This window comes from Stenella coeruleoalba, assembly GCF_951394435.1.
Source record: "Stenella coeruleoalba genome assembly, chromosome: 5".
NCBI lineage: Eukaryota > Metazoa > Chordata > Mammalia > Artiodactyla > Delphinidae > Stenella > Stenella coeruleoalba.
In genome coordinates, this window is record NC_137150.1 from 34,446,616 (window position 1) to 34,470,172 (window position 23,557).

Genomic DNA, 23,557 nt, shown 5'->3' on the forward strand with positions numbered 1-23,557 from the left:
TTGAGTTGTTTGTCTTCTTATTGTTGAGTTTTAAGGATTCGTTGTATAACAGTGCTTTATAAAATATGTCTTTTGCAAATATTTTCTCCCAGCTTGTCTTTACATTCTCTTGATAGTGTCTTTCACAAAGCAGAAGTTTTCAACTTTAATGCAGTCCAACTTATCAATTCATTTTTTTCATGGCTAATGTATTTGGTGTTGTATCTAAAAAGTCATCACCAAACCCAAGGTCATCTAGATTTTCTCCAGTGTTATCTTCTTGGAATTTTATAATTTTACATTTCACACTTAGGTCTGTGATCCATTTTGAGTTAATTTTGTGAAGGATGTAGAATCCACGCCTAGATTCATTTTGTTGCATGTGGATGTCCAGGTGTTCAAGTATCATTTGCTGGAAAGACTCTTTGCTCCTAAAACTAGCTTTTAATAGAGCATTGTGTGTAAAATATAAAATTCCTAGCAGATGTGATCCTATTGCATTTGAAAGATATTCAAATACCAGACTGCTTGATAATAAGCACAAAGAGATGTACAAAGAAAACACAAAGAGAATTCAGGATGGACGCATGTGAGGTTTAGAGGCTGGCAGGGTCAAGGGCTAAAATCAACAAAGCAGGGGAAAAAAACCCCAGGTTTCCTAGAGTTATCAGAGTTGGTGAGATGTGTAAATGCCAGGCAGCTAAAGAGAAGAGTCTCTCTTCTCTTGTAGGATTCTATTCCTACATTATAAGAAAGGTATGAGAAATTCACTAGCTTCCCTTTCCCTCAACTCTTCTCTCAATTTCCTGTATCTAGTCACTACACAGGCTGTCTATGAATGTAGTGGGCAACTGCCAATGAATTTCATAGACTGATTATGATATATCCCAATGTACTGCAGTTAAAATCCTGTTCAGATACTAAAATGCTACTTTTAAATTCAGAGCATTTGCTACAATTAATGTATGCAAATATTAAAGTGATCCACAGGTAGATTTTACATGTAATTTCCATCCAGAAAAAAATTAAGCATCTAATTTTCAACATTACTGTGAAGTTTTCCATAGTGAATCTGCATTTCTGCTTTAACTGAAATGTATGCATCTTCCTTCCTATCAGAAATGACTTGCCAGGTCAAAAAGGAAACTTTGTTCTTTCATGAAAGAAAAGTGCTTTTTACCACTGAAATCTCCTCCCCCTTCCTGCTCCTTCCAGACAAAGATATAATTTAACTGTGTACTTTACAAGTGGGAAAATGACAAACACAGCATTTCTGCTAGCCAAGGGGTGAAGAGACCTTAATCATTAAAAACATGAGTAGCGGCTGCAATGTAAACATATGAAAACTATTACAAAGGTAAAATGAAATAGGTCACATGAATATCCCCAAGGGAAATATCTGGAAAGGTTATCTTTAATTTAGGTATATTAAGATAAAGAAAAATATTTGTCCATCTTTACTGTCACTATCAATAACATTTTCTAAAATGTTGGGGTTGAGTTGGAATCTCTTTAAAACTGAGGCCCTAAAACCCCAAAATCACACACAAAATTTGTTGCATATAGATGTGTTGCTAGAGAGAGGGTTCAAATAGCAACTCTGAAACAACAGAAAATTTTTAATATTGACCATTTACTTTTTTCATAAGACCAATGAGAAATACTTTAAACTTAGATTAGAATTGGCTACATAAAATAGGTAATATAATAAAAGATTCAGTGCCACATAATAATGTATATAACCTAATGAAATGATTCATTATCTGGAAAATGTGGTACCTTTCAAGAAGAAGTTAAAAGTTTCAAGGTGTGTACACTGAAAGCAACAAAATACTGTTGAAAGAAATTTTAAAAGATTTCAATGTTAAGACATCCTATGTTTGTGGATCAGAAGACTTAACATTCTTAAGGTGGCGATACTCCCCTAATTGATCTATAGATTCAATGCAATCCGTATCAAAATTCCAGTTGCCTTTTTTGTAAAATTGACTACTGACTCTAAGATTCATTTGGAAATGCAAGAGACCTAGAAAAGGCAACATAATTTGAAAATAAACAAAGTTGGAACCTGAAACTTTCTAGTTTTGAAACCTAGTACAAAGCTACAGTAATTAAGACAATATGGTTTTGGGAATTCCCTGGCAGTCCAGTGGTTAGGACTCAGCGCTTTCACTGCCATGGGCCCAGGTTTGATCCCTGGTCCGGGGAACTAAAACCCCACAAGCCGTGTGGCACGGCCAAAAAAAAAAAAAAAAAAGACAATATGGTTCTGCCATAACGGTAGGCAAGGCATATAGATCAATGGAATAGAACTGAGAATTCAGGAATAAACTTTTACGGTCAATTGATATTTGACAAGGTTGTCAAAACAGTTCAATGGGGAAAGAATAGTTTTTTCAACAAATGGTGCTGGGATAACTAGATATCCACATGCAAAAGAATAAAGCTGGATCCCTACTTCCCACTGCACACAAAAATTAACCCAAAATCAAAATTATAAAACTCTTAGAAGAAAACATAGGAATAAATCTTTGAGACCTTGGATTAGGTAATGGCTTCTTAGATGTGACACCAAAAGCACAAATGGCAATAGAAAAAAATAGATTGGATTCATCAAAATTTCATCAAAATTAAAACCTTTGTGCTTCAAAGCATACCCTCAAGAAAGTGAAAAGACAACCCACTGAGCAGAAGGGTTGCAAATCAAACCTCTATAATGAAGTTGTATTCATAATACATAAAGAACTTATGCAACTCAACAACAGAAGAATAAACAACTCAATTAAAAACTGGGTAAATGATTTGAATAGACATTTCATGAAATATACAAAAAATGGCCAATAAGCACATGAAAAGATACTCAACATCTTAGTTATTAGGGAAATGCAAATCAAAACCACAATGAGATACTACTTCATATGCACTAGAATGGCTAAAATGAAAAGAAAGACAATAACAAGTGTTGGTAAGGATGTTGAGAAATTGGAATTCTCATACATTGATGAGAGGATTATAAAATGCCGCAGCCACTTTGGAAAACAGTTTGGCTATTCCTCAAAAAGTTAACCATAGAGTTACCATATAATTCTATGTAACTCCATATACTGGATTGGCCAAAAAGTTCGTTTGGGTGTTTGGTAAGATGTTACGGAAAAACCCCAATGAACTCTGGCCAACCCAATACCATCAATTCCTCTCCTAGGTATATAGCCAAGAGAACTGGAAATATAGATTCACCCAAAAACTTGTATGTGTTATAGTAGCACTATTCTATTCATAATAGTAAAAACGTAGAAACACTATAAGTGTCCATCAACAGATGAATGGATAAACAAAATGTGGCAATATCCATACAATAGATTTGGCAATAAAAAGAAATGAAGTACTAACACATGCTACAACGTGGATAAACCTTGAAAACATGCTAAGTGAAAGAAGATAGTCAGAAAAGATCACATATTGGATGAGCCCATTTATATGTGATGTCCTAAATAAGCAATACAGAGACAAAAAATAGATTAGTGGGTGCCAGATGCAGGGAAGAGGGGAGAGGGGAGGAATTGCTAATATATTTAGAGGAGTATTTTTGGGGGGTGAGGAAAGTGTTCTATAAATAGTTAGTGGTGATGGTTCACAACTCTACAAATATACTAAAAAAACCACAGAATTGTACACTTAAAAAGAGTGAGTTTTATGTTAAGTAAATTATATCAATAAAGCTGTTATAAAAACAAAACAAAAAAGTTTCAAGGTGTGAATGATGGAGGTAAGGAATTGTGCTTGGAGCACAGAAATAGTTCTGCTCCAAATAATTACAAAAAAGGAAAGAAAAAAAAGGATTGTTTTAAGTCACAGTCATTACTAAGAACATTAAAAGTTTTTCCAGGTGATCACAGTTACTGATAAGCTCACGAAGCAAAAAGTATTACTGGAAGTTTGTTCTTTAGAATTAATTCAACAGTATGCTATAATTGTATTAAAAAACAAAAGCTATATTATGATGATTAGAGCAATTTAACTCTTGAGGAAAAAATAAAGATCATTTAAATATACAACTTTTTTTAAGGCTAAAAGAACTAAAGAGACTCATACTATTCTGGATGTGCCAATATTCTAACTTTGCTCTATGAAATTACCTGAAGAAAAAAATTTCAAGACAAGTATTCCACAGGATAACAATTAAGTAGCTCATACAACTGAGCTACTAAAAGGAAACAAAATTAAACACTCAAATCTTTCAAAATTATAGTCAGTTTCTTAATGCAAACCAGAAACACTACAGAATTCAGATGTTGCACCATTCTAAGAAGTTACAACACTATTACCTAAAAAATGGAAAGTTAAAAATAAGAACTACCCCAACCTCTCTCCTCATCCTCCAGAGGAAAAAAAAAAAAAGAATAAGAACTAAAGTTATTGGCTTTGTACACATGTCATGTTTTATCTGTCTGAGGTCTGATCTGGAATAATGTGGTTACCTATTTGTCAAAGCGTGGCACACTCATTTTACTTATTACTACTCAAAATGACCATAGACTAAATTTTTTTGTAATGGTCAAAAGGTGCCATTCACTGAATACTCAATGTATTTAAGGTATAATTTTAAAACCTTCACATACTCCATATCAATTCATTTAATCCTTATATCAGTCTGAGGGGTAGGAATTACTATCCATTTTACAAAAGGATACATAAGCATGTACACCTTGCTTTGACCACACAAGTTACTGAAAAATGTCATCATCCCCTCCCAAGGAAGAAACCAAACCCAATTTTTACATTTCATTACAGGTTTAAAAAAAGATTACAAAATGCAATATTGGCATATTTTCCCTGAGAGTCAAATGGAAATGAATATGTATTGATAACATAGGCTTATCTTTAAGCAACAGAGTTGTGAAGTTAACACTCCACTACTACATAACCTCATCGTTAATTGATAGCATTCAAGACAGTGGATAACTGGTTTATATTCCTTTTAATTCCTACCAAATTCCTTCCCAAGACAGACAGAGAAAACCAGACATATCAAAAGAAAAAAGAACAATAATTTATTCTAAATGTAGCATTTGCATTTAAAATATGTACATATGCTTTTCAGAAGAGAAGAGCTGAATGACATTATTGAGTTGTGCAGTACTATTCAAGACACTAAAAAAGTAATGTTTAAAATACTTCATAGAGGCAGAGAAAAGTAAAGCCAACAGAAATACTTACTTTCCCCTCCATGAATGTTTTGTTGTGTAGAAACATGCTAAATCCTTATTTTCCCTAATTATGTTCATTTTGTGCTGAAACCTGAAAGATAAAAATATGGATAAATTTCATAATAGTGCTATCCTTAAGAGTTTTCCCTGAATCTCCCATACCATAATTTCATAGCCTGCCATATGGCACTGATTTTAAGACACCAATTTTTCTACACGACCATAAGGTTTTAAAGGATAGGGATGGTCTGTTCACCTCTCTATCACAGCCTTTAGCACAGCATATTGCCACAGCTCTCTTCCACTACACTGGGTTTCTTGAGGACAAGAATCGCCCTCTATCAACATCTCGATTGCAGAGAACCTAATTAAAAAAATGTTAAAGTAAATGAATCTTTAAATCTCACATTGCCAAACAATGTCTTAACACATGATGGGCACCCAAGGGTCAAACCAATTCTAATAGGTTTTTGTCTATTAGACAAAACACTTAGCTAAACACTTAGTTGCTAAGTGTCAGCCATCTTGCTGTCCCTGTCACTTTAAAGGGAACCTATTGTAAATAAGTAAGGTTTAATTTAATAGTCTCATTATAAAAGTAATTCAAGTACATAAAAAATTTTTAATGTTCATAAAGTAAAGCATCTTTCATCCTAGCATCCAAAGATAATCATTCTAGCTTCCCTTCTTCTATCTAGAAAAAATAACTTTTTAAACAAAATTGAGATTGTCATTCATACCACTTAACCTGTTTTTACAGAATATTAACCTTTTTCCACAGAATTATACTTTGAGAAAATAATTTTTAAGTCACATGGTATTCCATACTAGACCAACGCTACTCAAAGTGTAGTTGCAAACATCAAGATGAGTGCAGAAATTAAGTGTTTATAAATGTTTGTTACAGTTTGGCTAGTGAACTCTCTAGTTAAACAGGACAGTTGAAGATTGTTGAACTTCCTAACAGCCACAGGCAGAGGGACCATGTTATGTGCAATATTTCAAGATTAGTTTGTTGACTATAACCTTGAGGTGTAAAAAATCCAGAATCCATTTATCTCATGAAAAAATTTCAATTTAGCTAATTTTACACAATAATTGCATAAACTGGCTACTAATGAAAGACTGATGATAAATTTTGAAAATTCTGCATCATTTGCTTCACACTGAATAAAAGTTAAAAATGAATATGGTTATTTATTTCTTGTGTCACTTGGCTATTGCTTCCTACCCTTAATAATTAGAAATGCTCTCTAAAAAATACTGTAAGGTACATACCAAAGGGTCAATAATGCAAACTGGTTAGAAGTATGGTTAGAAGTATGGTTCACTCAGCTTTCTTTACATCTTTATATGTCTAAACTTTTTTTAGTCAACAAGTATTCTTTTCATAATTAGAATAAAACCATTTTTATCCAAAAACATTTTTATAACAGCTTTTTGAGACACAATTCACACACCATAAAATTCACCCTTTTAAAAGTGCACAATTCATGGGTTTTTAGCATATCCACAGAGTTCTACAACCAACACAGTATTTTTATCACCCCAAAAAGAAACCCCTGCTAGGAGCCACTCCCCAATCCCCCTCACTCCCACCACCTGGCATCCACTAATCTACTTCCTGTCACTACGCACTTGCCTATTTTGGAATCCCATACAAATAGAATCATACAATATGTGGTCTTTGTGACTGGCTTCTTTCACTTAGCATAACATTTTCAAAGTTTATCCATGTTGTGGCATGGATCAGTTTCCTTCTATTGTATAGATGCAACACATTTTATCATCAGTTGATGGGCATTTGTGTTGTTTCTACTTTTTGGCTATTATCAATCATGCTATGAACAATCATTTTGTGTGAATGTTTTCATTTCTCTTGGATATGTATCTGAGAGGCAAACACATTTTTAAAGATACCTCTATTTTGACATTGCTTTCTTCATTCTTCTTGTTTTTCTATCAGCAAATTAGCAAGGGCCTCTGTACTCTATGTATTGTAGAACGCTCTTCCCCTAGATATCTACATGGCTGACACCTTCAGCTCCTTCAACTCTGTCCAAATGTCACCTTTACAATGAGGCCTAGGCTAACTATCTTGTTTTAAATTGTGATTACCCTCCTCATTCTACACTCTCTATCTTAACTCCTACTCATATTTTCTCTAGGGTACCTTTCAGAGTCTAACGTGCAATTTAGTCTATTTATTATTTATCTAATCCTACTAGAATATCCAGAGAGGTATTTTTGTCTGTTATGCTCATTTTCTCTAGGCTCTCCAGAGCTGGCAAGAGTACCTAACACAAAACAGGTGCTCAATGAGTATTTGAGTGAATGAATCAAATTCAGCAACCCCATGAGCAATTCTGACAGCCACTTCAAACTTGATATTCTAACAGGTACTCCCAAATAAGGTTTTGGCAAACCTTCCAGAAAAACATCATCAATTCATGCTCTGAGGAATAATAGGAGAACCACAAGTAACAGCAAGTTTAGAGAAACCATTATTGTTACCAGAGAGGAAATATCTCTTAACAGTCAATGACATCTTCCTACTAGTGTGCATGGAGACAGTTAAATATAGTCCTATCATTTGGTGTGCTGTTTTGTTTTTTCTGGATTGTATATCTGAAATGACACAGGCAGCCAACCAAGAATTACTACACCAGCACACATCATCCCTGCCTCCTGAATTACTTGTAGTAAACGATATTGCTGAAAAGAAACTTAGGCTGGATCTCTGAAAAGGTGCCAAAAAAGTGAAAAACTATAGGTCTACAGATGATATTTTCCCCTTACATACTGTAACTGAAGATTGGAAAAATGTAAGAAAAAGGAGGACAGAAAAGGTAAATGGCTGACATTGAAGAGTGGAGTTTGGATTCTGAGTCCACAATTTCTTACATCAGAATGACTGACTGAACCAAAGGTCTATCTAGAGAAAACTGACAAGAAAGAAAATGTCTTTGAGTGAAGACTGGCTGACCTCATCAAGGGACTTTAAAAGGAAAGTGAGAGAAAAAATAATATGAGTTTAAAATGACAGCCACAGAGAACTTATGGCATGACCCAGGAGTAAAGATCCCTAATAAATCAAAGGGGAGGGGGAAATCTCACAATAACAAAGCAAATTTAAGAATTAAAAAAAAAACCCTAAAGAATGATCTCATAAGTATCACTGGTTTGGGGGAATATGTAACTCAAATGGATTTTTTAGGAGGGGAATGAATTAAAACAAGTTTACATCAAGAAGGCTTATCTACAACTTTTTGGAGACCTATGAACTCGGGGGTGATGAAAATACTAGACTCCAGAGAGTTCCAAGGTTAGGATAAAGGGAGAGAAGATAAAACACATTAATATAAAATTAAACTACTAGAAGACATACAGATGGCCAACAGGTATATGAAAAGATATTCAATGTCACTATCAGGGAGATGCAACTCAAAACTACAAGATACTGCCTCACACCTGTTCAATGGCTATTATCAAAAAAATAAAAGACAACAAGTTTTGGTGAGGATGTACAGAAACTAGAACCCTTGTACACTGTTGATGGGAATGTAAAATGGTGCGCTATGGAAAACAGTATGGAAGTTGCTCAGAAAATTAAAAAATAGATTCGGGAATTGCCTGGCGGTCCAGTGGTTAGGACTCAGCGCTTTCAGTGCCGTGGGCCTGGGTTTGATCCCTGGTCAGGGAGCTAGGATTCCACAAACCGCATGGCACGGCCAAAAAAAAAAGAATTATCGTATAATCCAGCAATCAAACTTCTGAGTATTTATCCAAAAGAACTGAAATTAGGACCACTAAGAGACAGCATGGCCATATTCACTGCAACATTATTTATAAAAGCCAAGATGTGTAAACAACCTAAATGTCCATCAACAGATGAATGGATAAAGAAAATGTGGTATACACACACAATGAAATATTATTCAGTCTTAAAAAAGGATATCCTGCAATATTCAACACCACCAGTGAAACTTGAGGACACTATGCTAACTGAAATAAGCCAGTCACAGAAAGACAAATACTACATCATTCCACTGACACAAGTTATCTATAATAGTCCGACTCACAGAAGCAGAAAGGTAGAATGGTGGTTGCCAGGGACCGGGGTGAGGGGGAAATGGGGAGTTGCTAATTAACAGGTATAAAGTTTCAGTTATGCAAGATGAGTAAGTTCTAGAGTCTGCTGTACAGTACTGTGCCTATAGTTAACAATAATGTATTGTACACTTAAAAATCTGTTAAGAGGGTAGATCTCATGTTAAGTGTTCTTACCCTCAAAAAATTAAATTTTTTTTTTGGCTGCCTTGGGTCTTTGTTGCTGCGCATGGGCTTCCTCTAGTTGTGGCGAGCAGGAGCTACTCTTCATTCTGGTGCGCAGGCTTCTCTTGTTGTGGAGCACAGGCTCTAGGCATGCGGGCTCAGTAGCTGCAGCGCACGGGCTCTAGGCCATGTGGGCTTCAGCAGTTGCGGCTCGCAGGCTCTACAGCTCAGGCTCAGTAGCTGTGGCGCATGGGCTTGGTTGCTCCGTGGCGTGTGGTATCTTCCTGAACCAGGGATTGAACCCATGTCCCCTGCACTGGCAGGTGGATTCTTAACCACTGTGCCACCAGGGAAGTCCCAAAAAATTAAATTTTAAAAATTTAAGAAGTATACCACCAGCTGGCCTGTCAGAAAAAAAATACTGTATTCCTGATGCAGATGACAATGCTAACAGAAAAATATAATGTAGGATTAAAGGATTCTCTGGACATCAATACAAGTTCCTATGGCCAAAATCAGCACACTTGATAACTACCTCTCATGTTTTAGGAAGCAACAAGTGATATTGCTATTCTGCATCCAATCCTGAATGACAACAATCCAAAAAAGGCTAAGGCTAGTAAAATGGAAGTGCTCTTTATGGAAGAAAATCACTCCTCTACCTGAAAAGCTCACCTTCAGCCATGTTATATTTAGGTAAGGATATACCAGAGAGATAATGAAGGCAGGAAATACTTACCTAAGTAGCCAAGTCAACCCCAGAAATGATGGGATAATTCAAAGCTAATGTTAGTGCCTGCGCAGCCTCAAAATGGAAATTAGGATAATGTTTTTCTATTCTGAATCCTCAGTAAAGATTATCCTAAAATTGGCGAGGGTAGGTGACCCTAACCAAAAAATTATGACATGTCCTGAAATTATGCAACTTTTATTAAGTATTCATCATGTGTTAACGATGACACTGGGCATTTACCACCCATTTATGTATCTCACTGTCCCCATAACAACACTAAGATACAGGAATGATGATCCCCATTTTATTGACAAGAAAACAGAATTAGAGAAATTAAACCACTTCTCTAAGGTCACAACAACTGGTAAGTGATTGGACCAGGCTTTTGAACTCAACCTGCTTAACTCCACATTCTATGAACTTAAGCTTAACTATAATACCTTCCTTCAAATTTAGAAAATCAAAATAAATTCATTCTGACCATGTAATTACAGACTTATCATTGACAGCACATTCCTAGATTAATTCAGAACTAGTTCCAATTATTATCTTCACCTGGAAATATGATTAGGCAATTGTTGGAAACTTTGAAACTCACAATTTCAAGCAGTGAAACAAATTACAGTACTTAACACAGGGCAAAAGAAATAAAACAAAAAAGATGTTGCCAATGCTGAAATACTCTACTATGTAAAAATAAACATTTTAAATGTTTCCACCTATAGATAAACTTACATATTTTTAAAAAAATGAAGTGTTCAAAACAAATACATGACAACAGAAATCTGCTACCAATATGTGGTTTCAGGATACTTTTTAAGGAGAATTCAACAGAAAAATACTATTCTAACAAACAATGAGCTTTTAAAACAATCAGATTAATGAGATAGGTTGGGACCTACTTCCCAAAGGTGCAATATTAACCTCTCCATTTTCAAGTAAATCTATTTTATATGCTCAATAAAACCTCAACCACTTTGCGATAAAGTCATTTCATCTAATGAAGGTAATTGGTGTGGAAACTGCATTAACTCTTTCAGACCATGAGGATATTTCTAGACACACAGATAATTCACTAGTGGATAATGGTAATGCACAGATACCAGAAAAATGCAGAAAAATAAGACAAAAATATTCTGAGCTTGACTATGTATCATTTAAAGTGACAGTTGGAACAACTTCAAAAGAACCATTGGAAAATGAGTAAAAGCAAGTCTAGAGGTCCCCCAAGTGCCGTGGTCAAGTGATAATTCAATCTGGGAAGACCCACTTGGAATACCTCCCTATAGCACAGATAACTAGAGTTGCTATCGCACACACTAAACATTAACTAATGATGAGCACAAGAAGCTAGTGTTAATAAGACACAAGCTGAAGTAGTTTTAATAAGCTATCACCAAGATAAAAGTGGTGAGTTTTAAAAATATTACTTATGGTCAAAGACAAACTAGTGATAACTGCCATTTACTGGCTGCATGACCTTGAACAAAAGTTTCCTATCTTCTCAGAATCACAGTTTATCTATAAAATAGGGATGACAGTATCTGTCTCAAAAGGCCATGGTGAGGACCAAGTGAGATAACTTGAATAAACGGGTTAGTGTGATGTCTGGATCAGAATAAGCACTCAAAAATATATTTTTGTTAGCAATCATAATAATTACTACTGTACTTTAAATATACTAACCCAAATATGCAATAGTTATTTGGAGCATTATTATTTCATTTTCAAGATTACCTACAGGCCCCTGTACTTTTTAAGGCATTATGGAGGGAAAGTTCTTATTAAATTACTTGATCCTAAATCTTTTATCTATTAACTTCAGCCCTTGTACTATTCAATGTATATCATCAATATGTGTCACATAGAACTTCTACTTTCAAAAATAGTGTTCTATTGATTTAATCAGTATTCATAGTTTTTAATGTGCTCATTCAAAAATAACTATACCAATATATCATATTTCTTAAACTGGACGGAGTACATCAGGGTATTATCATTATTATTATTTTATTCTTTACAATTTCTTTCCTAAAGTGTTTTTAAAAAGAAAAAATATAAAAGCCAAGATAACCATGATAGATGACATTTAAAAAAAATCATCTTAGGGGCTTCCCTGGTGGCGCAGTGGTTGACAGTCCACCTGCCGATGCAGGGGACACGGGTTCGTGTCCCGGTCCAGGAAGATCCCACATGCTGTGGAGTGGCTAGGCCCGTGAGCCATGGCCGCTGAGCCTGCGCGTCTGGAGCCTGTGCTCCGCAACGGGAGAGGCCACAACAGTGAGAGGCCCGCGTACCGCAAAAAAAAAAAAAAATCATCTTAACTATAAGCTTCTCTTTATTTCAACTTTATTCCTACAAAATATACTATTTTGCAAGTCAATCTTATCTACTACATATCTCCCACTTAGGCATTTAGAATTTCAGCTCTTAGAAATGCTTCTTTACCTGAAACCAACCTAATGTTTTAAAATTTATGTTTGATGCCTATAAGTTACAGCTTATGAAACTGTTGGAAAAAAAGTTTCCATAAAACTCCATAAAAATAATTTAATCCCCATTCAATTATCTCCTCTGTATAGTTCTTAAATAAGCTCTAAAAGTGGTTCTAGAACTGTTGCTTACAGGCAAAAACTCATAAGCAACCATAATTCGCATTAATAGCGATGAAAAATCTGCAGAATTTCTAGCATCAAGCAAAATAGCATAAGTCATTTATAGGTATATTCGATAAAAAACAACAAATTGTCCAGCTAAAAAAGTGTAAAAATTGTTGGATGAGATCTTGGTAGCAGCTGTATCATCAGCATTTGCCATCCTGCCAGTTGCTAAGGTGCTATTCAAATTAGCAAGAATTTATCTGTTCAAACTAATTACCGCTTAAATTTCATCTCCTTCCCTGCAGGACTGTCCCACTTCAAATTCTCAAAGACCTTTTTGATGAGAAAAACTCAAGTTTACATGCCCTTTGTAACTAAATCACATTGAAAGTATCTCTAATTTTTTTTTAGTTTTATTTATTTTTGGCTGCGTTAGGTCTTCATTGCTGCGCAGGGGCTTTTCTCTAGTTGCGGCGAGCGGGGGCTACTCTTCATTGTGGTGTGCAGGCTCCTCACTGCGGTGGCTTCTCTTGTTGCAGTACGCGGGCTCTAGGGCATGCAGGCTTCAGTAGTTGTGACTCGCAGCCTCTAGAGCGCAGGCTCAGTAGTTGCGGCACACGGGCTTAGCTGCTCCGCGGCATGTGGGATCTTCCCGGACCAGGGCTCGAACCCATGTCCCCTGCATTGGCAGGCAGATTCTTAACCACTGCACCACCAGGGAAGTCCCTGTAATTCTGCTTCACTTAAACTCTAAAGTTGGCTTTACTTACTCTTATTCTGTATCCTAATATTATACCACCAACAGAGCCTTTCTGCAACTTCTCAGTTTGTTCTTTTGAGAGAACTGTACTAAGGGTTAAAAAGTCAAATTCAAGTTAACTGGCATTTTGGCTAGATTCACCTTTTTCAATGAGCTCCCTTGCTTCATGCTTTCAAACAACACTTAACGTTCTCACATTCTTTATTACTGGCAGCAAAACTGACAATCCATTTAAGATCATTTATGGATAAAATGAGAACAATCTTTTGGATGGTATGATTTTGACGAAAAATTGCAGGATTTGAGGGTCCAATGAGAGAAGACTACATCAAAATGACACTAAGAACAAAAAGCAGAATGAAGGGACTCAACACCACAAGCACCCAAGCAGATTACGGCCAGGCTATAAGCAAAAGAATTTGCACACATAGCAAAATTAAGTCTACGTGCATGGCTTGTGTTAAGTAAAAACTCAAACAGAGCACTTAGCCAGGGCTGAATGAGTATGCTCAGAAAAATAATACACTAGTGAATGAATGAAGGAATTGGCTTTAATCAAGGCTACTTGCCTTCAAAGCATACATTTTGCATGACCAACTGGAAATGATTTTTACACAAATATGACAACTTCCAGAGAGCAGATATTAACTTTCCAGCTTGACTCTATAAAATGAAAGAATGAACTCTTTCATCATTAACTCTGCTCTCAAATAATGAATTAAAAACATGAGGTTGTCTTGAAATGCATCAAAAAATAAGGTGAATAGAAAGATGGATAGATACGTGATAAATCAAGTATAGCAAGATATTAATGTGTAAATCTTGGAGGTGAATATAGGGGAGCCTAATGTAAATTTCTTTCAACTTGGCTATAGGTGAAAACTTTTAAATTGGGGGAAAACTACATTTGCCTTTATTTTCTGACCAAACTCTCCTACAAAAGAAACACTGCTTTTCTGCTACATTGTAAAACTACACCTGAAAATATGGTAGACATTCACATGATAGAAACTAATTTATGAACTTAATACTTCCTCATACATCTATATCCTACTGAAAATGCAGGAGGAAGGAGAACGATTGCTAAGTCAAAGGCTAATCCTTAGTAATGACAGAAGAGAGAATCCCTTATTACTGGCTTCTTAAAGACCTAGTTTTTTTTTTTTTTTTTTTAGGACTGATTACTTTTTTGTTGTTGTTGCGGTATGCGGGCCTCTCACTGTTGTGGCCTCTCCCGCTGCGGAGCACAGGCTCCGGACGCGCAGGCTCAGCGGCCATGGCGCGCAGGCTCAGCGGCCATGGCTCACGGGCCCAGCCGCTCCGCGGCATGTGGGATCTTCCCCGACCGCGGTGCGAACCCGTGTCCCCTGCATCAGCAGGCGGACTCTCAACCACTGCGCCATCAGGGAAGCCCTTAAACACCTAGTTTTATTTGTAACTAGATTCAAAACCTAAGTGAATTATATCACTAGGTTAGTTCAGTTTCAAATAAAAGGTAAAAAATATAAATGGTTAACAGAACATTAATTTTTACCCACATTAAAAAGCTACAACTAGACTGTCTTAGAATGTGCTGTGTATGAAAGAAAACTGATATGAACCTTAACCATCTTTTTAAATTTTCATGTTTTAATATATAACTCAAGTATAGGCAAAAGCATTTCCTTCTAAATAAACAACAAATCAGTAATATGTAATGTGTATGACACCTACCATACAGGGATCTTTAAATAACTATAAAATAGATCACAAAGTAAGGTTTTAGTACACCCTATCTTAGCTTTCTTAACTTGCTGAAGAACCCGATAACTCCAGAAATAAATGTGGTAAGAAAGCCAGTGGTAACACCAAATTTCAGCTGACAATCACATCTCCAAATAATTGCCCAGAAGTTACAATATTGAAACCTCTGAATTGTCTGCCACATTAAAATAAACTTTCAAATACTTCTGCCACCATAGGGAAAAATAATCTAAGATCCCCTCATTCTCTTTAAAAAAATCCATTCCTCTCCAATTAGAAACTGAATATATATTCATGAAATAAAAGGGCAAGAGAAATTCAAAAGCAACCCCTAAATCTGAAGAAACACTTAGTATGATCTCCATGGGGGGAGAAGCAAGCATATATACCACAGCAGTTAATTTTGCTGGCTTTTTCTCTTCAATGTAAATCAGATATTGAAAAAGATACCTATCTCTTCATATTTTAGATTCAATCTGAGGGAATAATTCTTATTTCTCACAAAATAGACGTCTATCTGTTGTAAAAAAGAAATTAATATTTTTGCCAGGAAAGATGCATGGTTATTACTCTTCCCTTTCCAAAACTTAAAAATGCCTTAAAATATTCACCTGGAGAAAAACAAAAAAACAACTAAGAAATGTGTTCACTTAAGCAATTCTGTGAAATCAGTGGTACTGATCACTTACACATTTTTAGTTTGCACACATTCTTAAAACTTTCTAGACACAATTTCTATTTCATTTTATCTTTGAAGCTAACTTGGCTTATGCAAGAACAAAATGTACTAGTTCAATAAACTGTTCTTCAGCTCACAAACAGGCACTTAATAATCTTGCTCTAATATGCTAAATAGACCCTAATGGTAAAAAATTCCACATTTTAACTTGTTTTTCTTAACAATATAGTAAACGCATAATGGGGGACTAAATTTCCTAAGCATATAACAAATATAACTTGAAGAAAGTTTTACAGTAAGCATCTTAATACCCAAACCCTGTGCTCTTTATACTAGTAAAAGACAAAGAGTTTAAGTGGCTGCAATTTCCCTTTCTTTCACCCAATACAAAATAGCAACAACAGTAGGCTTCTAGTTTGGCTCTTTCCGAAAAATCGCTATTATTCCTAACTCTGCCATAGTGCTTCACAGTTTACAGAACACTTCCAAATCTACCAGTTATCTTAAAAAAAAAAAAAAAGGAAAATTCTACTTTTAAAATTAAACCCAGTCCTATTAGTTTGGGGAGAGAAATGGCTTATAGAGAGAAATGGCTTATCTACTCTAAGATTTGATAAACATCCAAAATACATCTGTACAAGTCTGAGGGAGAGAGAAACCCCACAGCACTAGTAAGAGAATTTAAATTTTAATATAATTAGTACAGAATTTATTACACATTAGAGAAAGTCTAATCATAACCTTATCAATCCTTCCATTATGTTTCACAACTATACTTGGCAAAATCAGAACATTAAAATAATTTAGATTGCTTTAGGGATTTTGTTTTCAATTTGTTCATCAAAAGGTCAAATTCTTATTGATCAACTGCAAAAAAGATATTACCAATGGGCATGTGCTAAATATGTGAACACAGCATAAGCAGTGTGGCCTACTTCTAAGGGCAACTTAAGTTCTGAAACTATAAAAACCCCACTGATTTCAGACTTTATTTTAGAGATCACTCTTCCTCTTAAGTAGTCCATAAAAGTACAAGTAAAACTCAAATATGTAGGCTGCTGAATAAACTTAAGAGCATCTGAAAAGAACTACTAGCAAATTATGCTCAGCTTTATTGACTGAACCATACTTAAATGTAACTTTGCACAGGCAACTGTGTCTTAAGTTTGCAAAAATGATCACAACCATGTTGGCTTAAGTTACTTGCTACAAAGATATCCCCTAAATCAGTGATTCTCAAAGGAGTTCCCAGAACTAAGAATCACACCATATGACAAGAGACGTTACTGACTGGCATGTGCTAAGCATGTGTGAACACTGCTGAAGCAGAAAAACATGCTGAAAACACTGATTAAAATTCTGAATTAAAGTAATGGTTGCAGGGGTGGAGGTGGGGGGGGGAATGCTGATCCTTGAGACACTATGATTAGAAACACTACTAGGACTTACTGGATGGGGCTAGATACCCCTTAATGTATAAGACAGTCCCATAGATTGAAGAATTGTCCTCAAGTGACTTTCAAATATCCAAGTGGTCATTCACATAGATAAAAGCCTATTTATAGTTAACCCCAGAATTTAGTTTTATGTTAAAATACAAATCACAAAGTATGTTTTGCAGTTTAATATGCACATAATTTTCCAGGAATACATATATCATACAAACTGAGAGATTATACTTTGAATTCTCATGGCTTTTCAGAGTATCTATATTTTGTCTTCATTTTTTATATTTCTTATTTTTTCTTTCAGTACTTTAAAGTTGTCACTCAGCTGTCTTCTTGCTTGCATGGTTTCTCTGCTGTAACTCTTACCTTTGTTCCTCTGTAATGCTTCTCTTTGGCTACCTTCAAGAGTTTCTCTTTGTCCTTTGCTTACATCAGCTTGAATTTGCTATGTCTAGGTGTGTTTTGTGTTGGTTTTTTAAGGGGCAGGTATTTATCCTGCTTGGTGTTCTCTAAGCTTCTTGCACCTGTGGTTTAATGTCTGACATTAATTTGGGGAAATTTTCTATTATTTCCTCAAATATTTCAATATTTCTTCTGCTCTGTTCTCTTCTGGGATTCCAACTATGCATGTATTTATAATAAATGTTTGATATTATCCCCAAGATCTTGTTCTTTTTTTGAACTCTTTTTTGTGTTTCAGTTGGATAATTTCTGACATCTACAAGTTCACTGATTCTTTCCTTGGTTGTGTCAAATCTATTGATGAGCCCAAAGGCATTCTGCAGCTCTTTACTATGTAATGAAACTTCTAACATTTCCTTTTGATTCTTTCTTATAGTTTCTGTCTCTCAGCTGAAATTACCCACCTGATCTTGTACATTGTCCACTTTTTGTTCATACCTTTAACATATTAATTATAGTCATTTTAAATTCCTTACCAGATAGTAGCATCTGCATTAATCAAAGAGTATTTCTGATTATTGCTCTTTCTCTTGGGAATTTTTTTTTGCCTTTTGTATGACTTGTAATTTTTTGTTGAAAGCTGGACATGTATAAGACAGTAGAGATAGAGGTAAATAATTTTTTTTTTTTTCTGGTACGCGGGCCTCTCACTGTTGTGGCCTCTCCCGTTGCGGAGCACAGACTCCGGACGCGCAGGCTCAGCGGCCATGGCTCACGGGCCCAGCCGCTCCGCGGCATGTGGGATCTTCCCGGACCGGGGCACGAACCCGTGTCCCCTGCATCGGCAGGCGGACTCTCAACCACTGCGCCACCAGGGAAGCCCGAAGTAAATAATTTTTGTGACAGGAAATGGGCACACCTTTTCTTTGCTAGGTCTTTAGTGCTGGGTGTTAGGAGTTGGGCTGGGTTTATGATTTTGCTGTTGCTACGGTTATCCTCAGTGTACCACAGCCTTCGAATATCTAAAGAATAGCTTGTGCCTATGGTGGGGGGTGGTTTACTAAAGCAATGTCTATTTGATTCTTTGCCCTGAGCCTCTTTGCATAATCTTGTTCTTCACCTTGTAGTATTTTGCAGTTGCTTATTATTCACAGCTTCTTAGCTTGATGGCAGTGAGTTGGGGGTACAGTCTCTGTTGTTCTGATTAAGGTTTACTCTTAGACATACACTGTGTCTCTGGATCACAGGGGTGTGATCTTCCTGTTTCCCCAGGCTGCAGTTTGGGGCTCAGTGCCCCTCCCCCAAGAGAAGATTCTTTCCCCCTACTTTTGTCTTCCCCCAGCTCAATGAATGCTCACCAGCAGGGCCTGCTAGCAGAGATGCCCTTCCCTCCACAGATTAAGGCTTTTGTTCCATAGAACAGACAGAGGGGAAGGCTCAGAGCACAGTTTTCTTGCCCCTCCAGAAAGTTCTGCTGCTCTTCTCCTCCTTTGGGTCAGCACCACAGCAGACACTCCCCAGAGCTCAACCCAGTCTTTTCTAGGAGTACCCAGTGAGGTTTGTAGGTAAAGAGATTGGAAGAAGGTGCACCCAGGCTTCCTTTTCTTGTCAGCTATTCTAGCTGAACGCTTCTTAACAGTGTCCAGCTGTGTCTACTGAAGGTGAATGTCAGTTCATACATACTCTTTCTCTCCTTAAACTTTGGGCCAGTGGTTTGCTCTGTGGCCTCAGCTTTTTAATAGGTTTCAAAAAAAAAAAAAGTCATGAATTTAAAGTTAGTCCAGTTCTTTTTTGTTCTAACAGTGGAAGCAAAGCTTCTTTTTGTCCCAGGGCCAAAGCCAGAAGGTGGTTATATTATTTATAAACTATTATTTCAGGATAGTAAAGGGGCTGTTACTAATTATTTGAAATAAAAAGTTGGCATTTATTGGGTTTGATAAAGTTGAGATACACTGACTTAAAGGATCTCTTTCAAAACAACTCCCCTTTAACCACTAATAAGTATTACAGTTAACATTTAGGCCTAAAACTACAGTATTAGTAGCAACAAAATTTTTGCTAGTTTATCTGCTTAGCCTTACTTCTATTTTACCAATTTTAAGTATTTCAGTCAGAGAAAAAGGGGAAAGGTATGTGTGAAGGAAACCTCAAGTTCACCTGTGTAAATAGAACTGGTTGAGGAATGGAGCCAAATTAGTTAAAACATTTTATTTCAACCAGAATTTAACAGCTACTGAGAACCTGACTCCACTACCAACCTTTTTACAAATTCAGTAATATAGCCAGTATTGTTTCGGTCCACCTAAGCAACCAGCTTCCATTTTGTGGATAAAGTTAATTCTTACAAATAAGAATTTATGCTTTCCATAATTCCATAACTTTCCCTCTCATACCATTCATATATTTTAGACTATTTACTACTGCCACTTTAGAAAAACAGGAATATCCATTACCTCCCAGTGGAATACAAATTGTGATATTTTCCATGAACTGCACTACAGCTTTACATTCCTATCTCTTAACCTTCTGACTCCTCTTTTCCTCCCTTAATATGTTCTACTTCCTGTTTTCAAACAAGGAGTATAATGTAATATTTCTAAACAAGGATGGACTTATGTTCCATTGTGATATTAATCGCAAAAGCCAAGTTTGAGACATAGCTGCTTAAACTGTTTCACATTACATTTAAAATGTTAACAAGATCTTACGTTATATCCTAAATTAAGTCAAACAATAAAGCACTTTCTAAAGACTAGTGAAATCAAGTCTTTTGGGGATACCCAATTACTGACAAGTAATTTTCTAAATTTCCTTTTTTTTTTTTTTTAAAGGCAAGTTCTGTTTCATATTCCCGTAAACTCACAGAGTACTGGTAACATAACTACAAAACCTGACCACCGTGAGTAATTTCCTTAAACTCTGCTGACAGTACTTTCAAACCTAGAAATCTACCAGATCCATCAAGCAAGAAAGAAAACACAGTAAGACAATCCTCGGGACAGGTCCTGAAGAAATATTCTGAAATTTAACTTTTTACCCAAGACACTATATTCCAAGACGCTCAAAATAACCCTACAGTATAAAGTCCTTCACAGTGAGGCAACAGCATCAGGTAGAGGCCCTGAGAGAAATCAAGGTCGGGTCAAAGGGAAAAGCAGAGAGGGGAATTGAGAAATCATTACTTCAGGAAACCATCGCCACATCTGGGGAAGATTTCTAATTTTCTCCCCTAAGCAAATGATACAGGTAACAATCTCAAGACAAGAGTGGTTAACTTAACATCCTACAGTAAGGAGACAATTTAAGGGAATACACTCTTCTTATGTGCCCTAAGTCAAATCCGCGTTTAACAGCCTCTTCACTAAGCGTCTAAGTCCTATTTCATCCACTCCAAAGGCCGCATTCAGAGGCAAAATCACAGCAGCGAAGGAAAGGCCCCTGTGAATAAGCTACCTTGCAAAAAGGAAAAGCTGTGGAAGAAAACTTCATTTTGGATTAGGGAGGAACTAGAGAAGAAACCACGCGGGTGCTCCCCAATTCCTAACAAAACGAAACAAAGCTAAGCAAATAAAGTCTATGCAGGGCGTGGGAGGAAGGAGGGTCGCCCACCCAAGGAAACAAGAGTTCCCGGCCTCCAGCGGGAAGAGTGCTCAGACTAGGAAGCTGGAAGGGAATCCCGAGGGCGGAGCCCAGAAAGGAATAAGGGCTGTGTGGGGTAAGGATGTGCAGAGTGGAGTGGGGGACCGTGATGGGTAGAAAACCAGAAAACGAGGCAAAAAGAGGGGAGGGGCTGAACAAGGCAGGGCCCTGGGCGACTGTCACTCAAAACCGCGGGGGGCGGGCGGGGTCGGAGGGCAGGAACCAGACCAGCAGTCTGGGGGGAGGGTAATCTGCTTTCCTTAACTGAAGGAAGTTGCAGCCCAGACACCACCCCTCCTTCTCCCTGCTGTTGGTCCCCCAAGTCCCCGCGGCATGGCGAGGGGGTAAAGCAGAGCTCCAGAGTCCGGTGCCCGTAGTGATTTACCTTCGCGGGAGGCTGGAGAGGCTCCAGCCCGAGCTCCTCCCGCCGCCGGCTCAACGTCCAGAGTGGGATGAGGCGCTCTCCGGCCTCCTTTCCCTCGCCACTTCCCCTTTCCCCCGCGAGGGCCCTTTAGCTCTGCTCCCGCGGGGTCCTGATGCCGCGGCGGCGCTGCCTCCCCGCCCCCTCCGCCCCCTTCGCCCCCTCCGCCTCCTCCCTCTGCCTCTCAGAAGCTCACTCTGGAGGCCGCCATCTTCGCACAGGCTTTGAGCGACCGCGTTCCAATACGCCTGCGTCGCCCCCGCCCAGGCTGTCACAAGACCCGGTCAGCTGATTTCAATTCTTCCGCTTTCTGCTCCGCCCTCTCGCATCCAGCCCTCCGCGTCTTATTCGCCCGCTTTCAATGAAATTCCGCGTTCCGCCCGCTACTCTGCTAGCTGCTTCGCCCGCCCTCCTCACTCAATGCAGTTAGACATGCGCAGAATGTCGAGGCCGGCAGTGGGATTTGGAGTCCATGCAGCGCGGGAAGGGAACCCGTCTTTCAGCGTGTGGCTGAGTGCCTCCAGTGGTCGTGACGCGGCACGGGTTTTGCACTCCTAATCCCCTGAGGTCTTGTTTTAAAGCATTTACCTAGTCTTGACTTAAAGTGCCATGGAGTATCCTCGAGGCAGTCTATACCCGGTTTGGTGGATCGCGAGCCGGCAGTTTCACTTGCTGTTGACACTCCCAGAAGACAGCTGAAAAGGGTTTAAATATCGGTTGGTTTGGGAAGTCACGGAGACCAAAGCTTCGGAAATACCGACAGCCTTTTGGTGGTGGGAGTGCCAGAATAGTACTGATAGCTCCCTTTTATTGCTGATCACGTGTCAAGGGGTTTACTTAGTTAATCCTCAACTCTGTGAAGTAGGAATTATCTTTGTGTTGCAGATAAATTGAGGCCCCTCTCCACAGTAGTGGACCCAAGCAATCTCACTCTAGGACCTGTACCTTCGATGCTATCTCCCTGAACGTATATGGAAGCTGGGGGAGGGGAATCAGGTTACAGAAAAGATGTGATAGTATGTGTTACCTGTGGGTAAGGGTTTAATTAAGTTCAGTCTCCACTCTCAGACCTGAAATCTAAAGACCACAGTTCAAAAATAATTTGAAGTTAATCCAGTTCTTTTTGGTTTTAACAGTGCAAACTTTAAAATTCTGCTGCAAACTTCAAAACATGGGTGGTGTAGGTGGCTGGCATGAATTCATTTTTTTAATGAGGGTTAAAGGTCTCTGGTAGGAGGTTTAATCCTCAGTAGAGCAATCCTGAAATAGTATAATATTTTCTTTGGCGGTCCTTGCACTGGTTGGCTCGTTTTTAGAGATGGCAATTGCAAGATGAAGAATGTAGACAATGGCTGTTACAAATTTTGTTTCCTGACTGTTTTGACCCTTTGCCCTACCTTGAGGTAGAAAAAGACTGCATTTATCCTTACAGTAGACTTTCCTGTATTCCATCAGTAAGATAAGGTACATCTAAGGGGTGGCACCAGGAATAGCTGGGTGTGGGAATACTATTTCGGAAACAAACTTGGACCCGCTGGCTCCGGTGCATAGTAAAGCCAATGTACTGACACCAGGTTGTGGGGAAGGAAAGTGCAGTGTTTATTGTAGGTGTCAAATAAGGAGTGCAGGCCCCTAATGCTCAAAAGACCTGAACTCCCCTGTGGCTTTCAG

At 37.7% G+C, this 23,557-nt stretch overlaps 1 protein-coding gene across 3 annotated transcripts in view; it reads right to left on the reverse strand.

Annotated features, from left to right (window-relative positions):
- The window catches only part of DNAJC13 (DnaJ heat shock protein family (Hsp40) member C13), a 122,825-nt gene extending 100,736 nt beyond the window's left edge, over nt 1–22,089 (reverse strand). For 2 of the 3 annotated variants that reach the window (XM_079921671.1, XM_079921673.1), the window contains exons 1-2: nt 21,851–21,996; nt 5,197–5,277 (exon numbers count right to left, since the gene is read on the reverse strand). In XM_079921671.1, the coding sequence (XP_079777797.1) occupies nt 5,197–5,264 (68 nt within the window). In that variant the 5' untranslated portion in view covers nt 5,265–5,277; nt 21,851–21,996. Of the gene's footprint in view, nt 1–5,196; nt 5,278–21,850; nt 21,997–22,082 lie in introns of those variants that run through there. The other variant, XM_079921672.1, reaches the window with a different exon arrangement.
- Between the last annotated feature and the right edge of the window lie 1,468 nt (nt 22,090–23,557).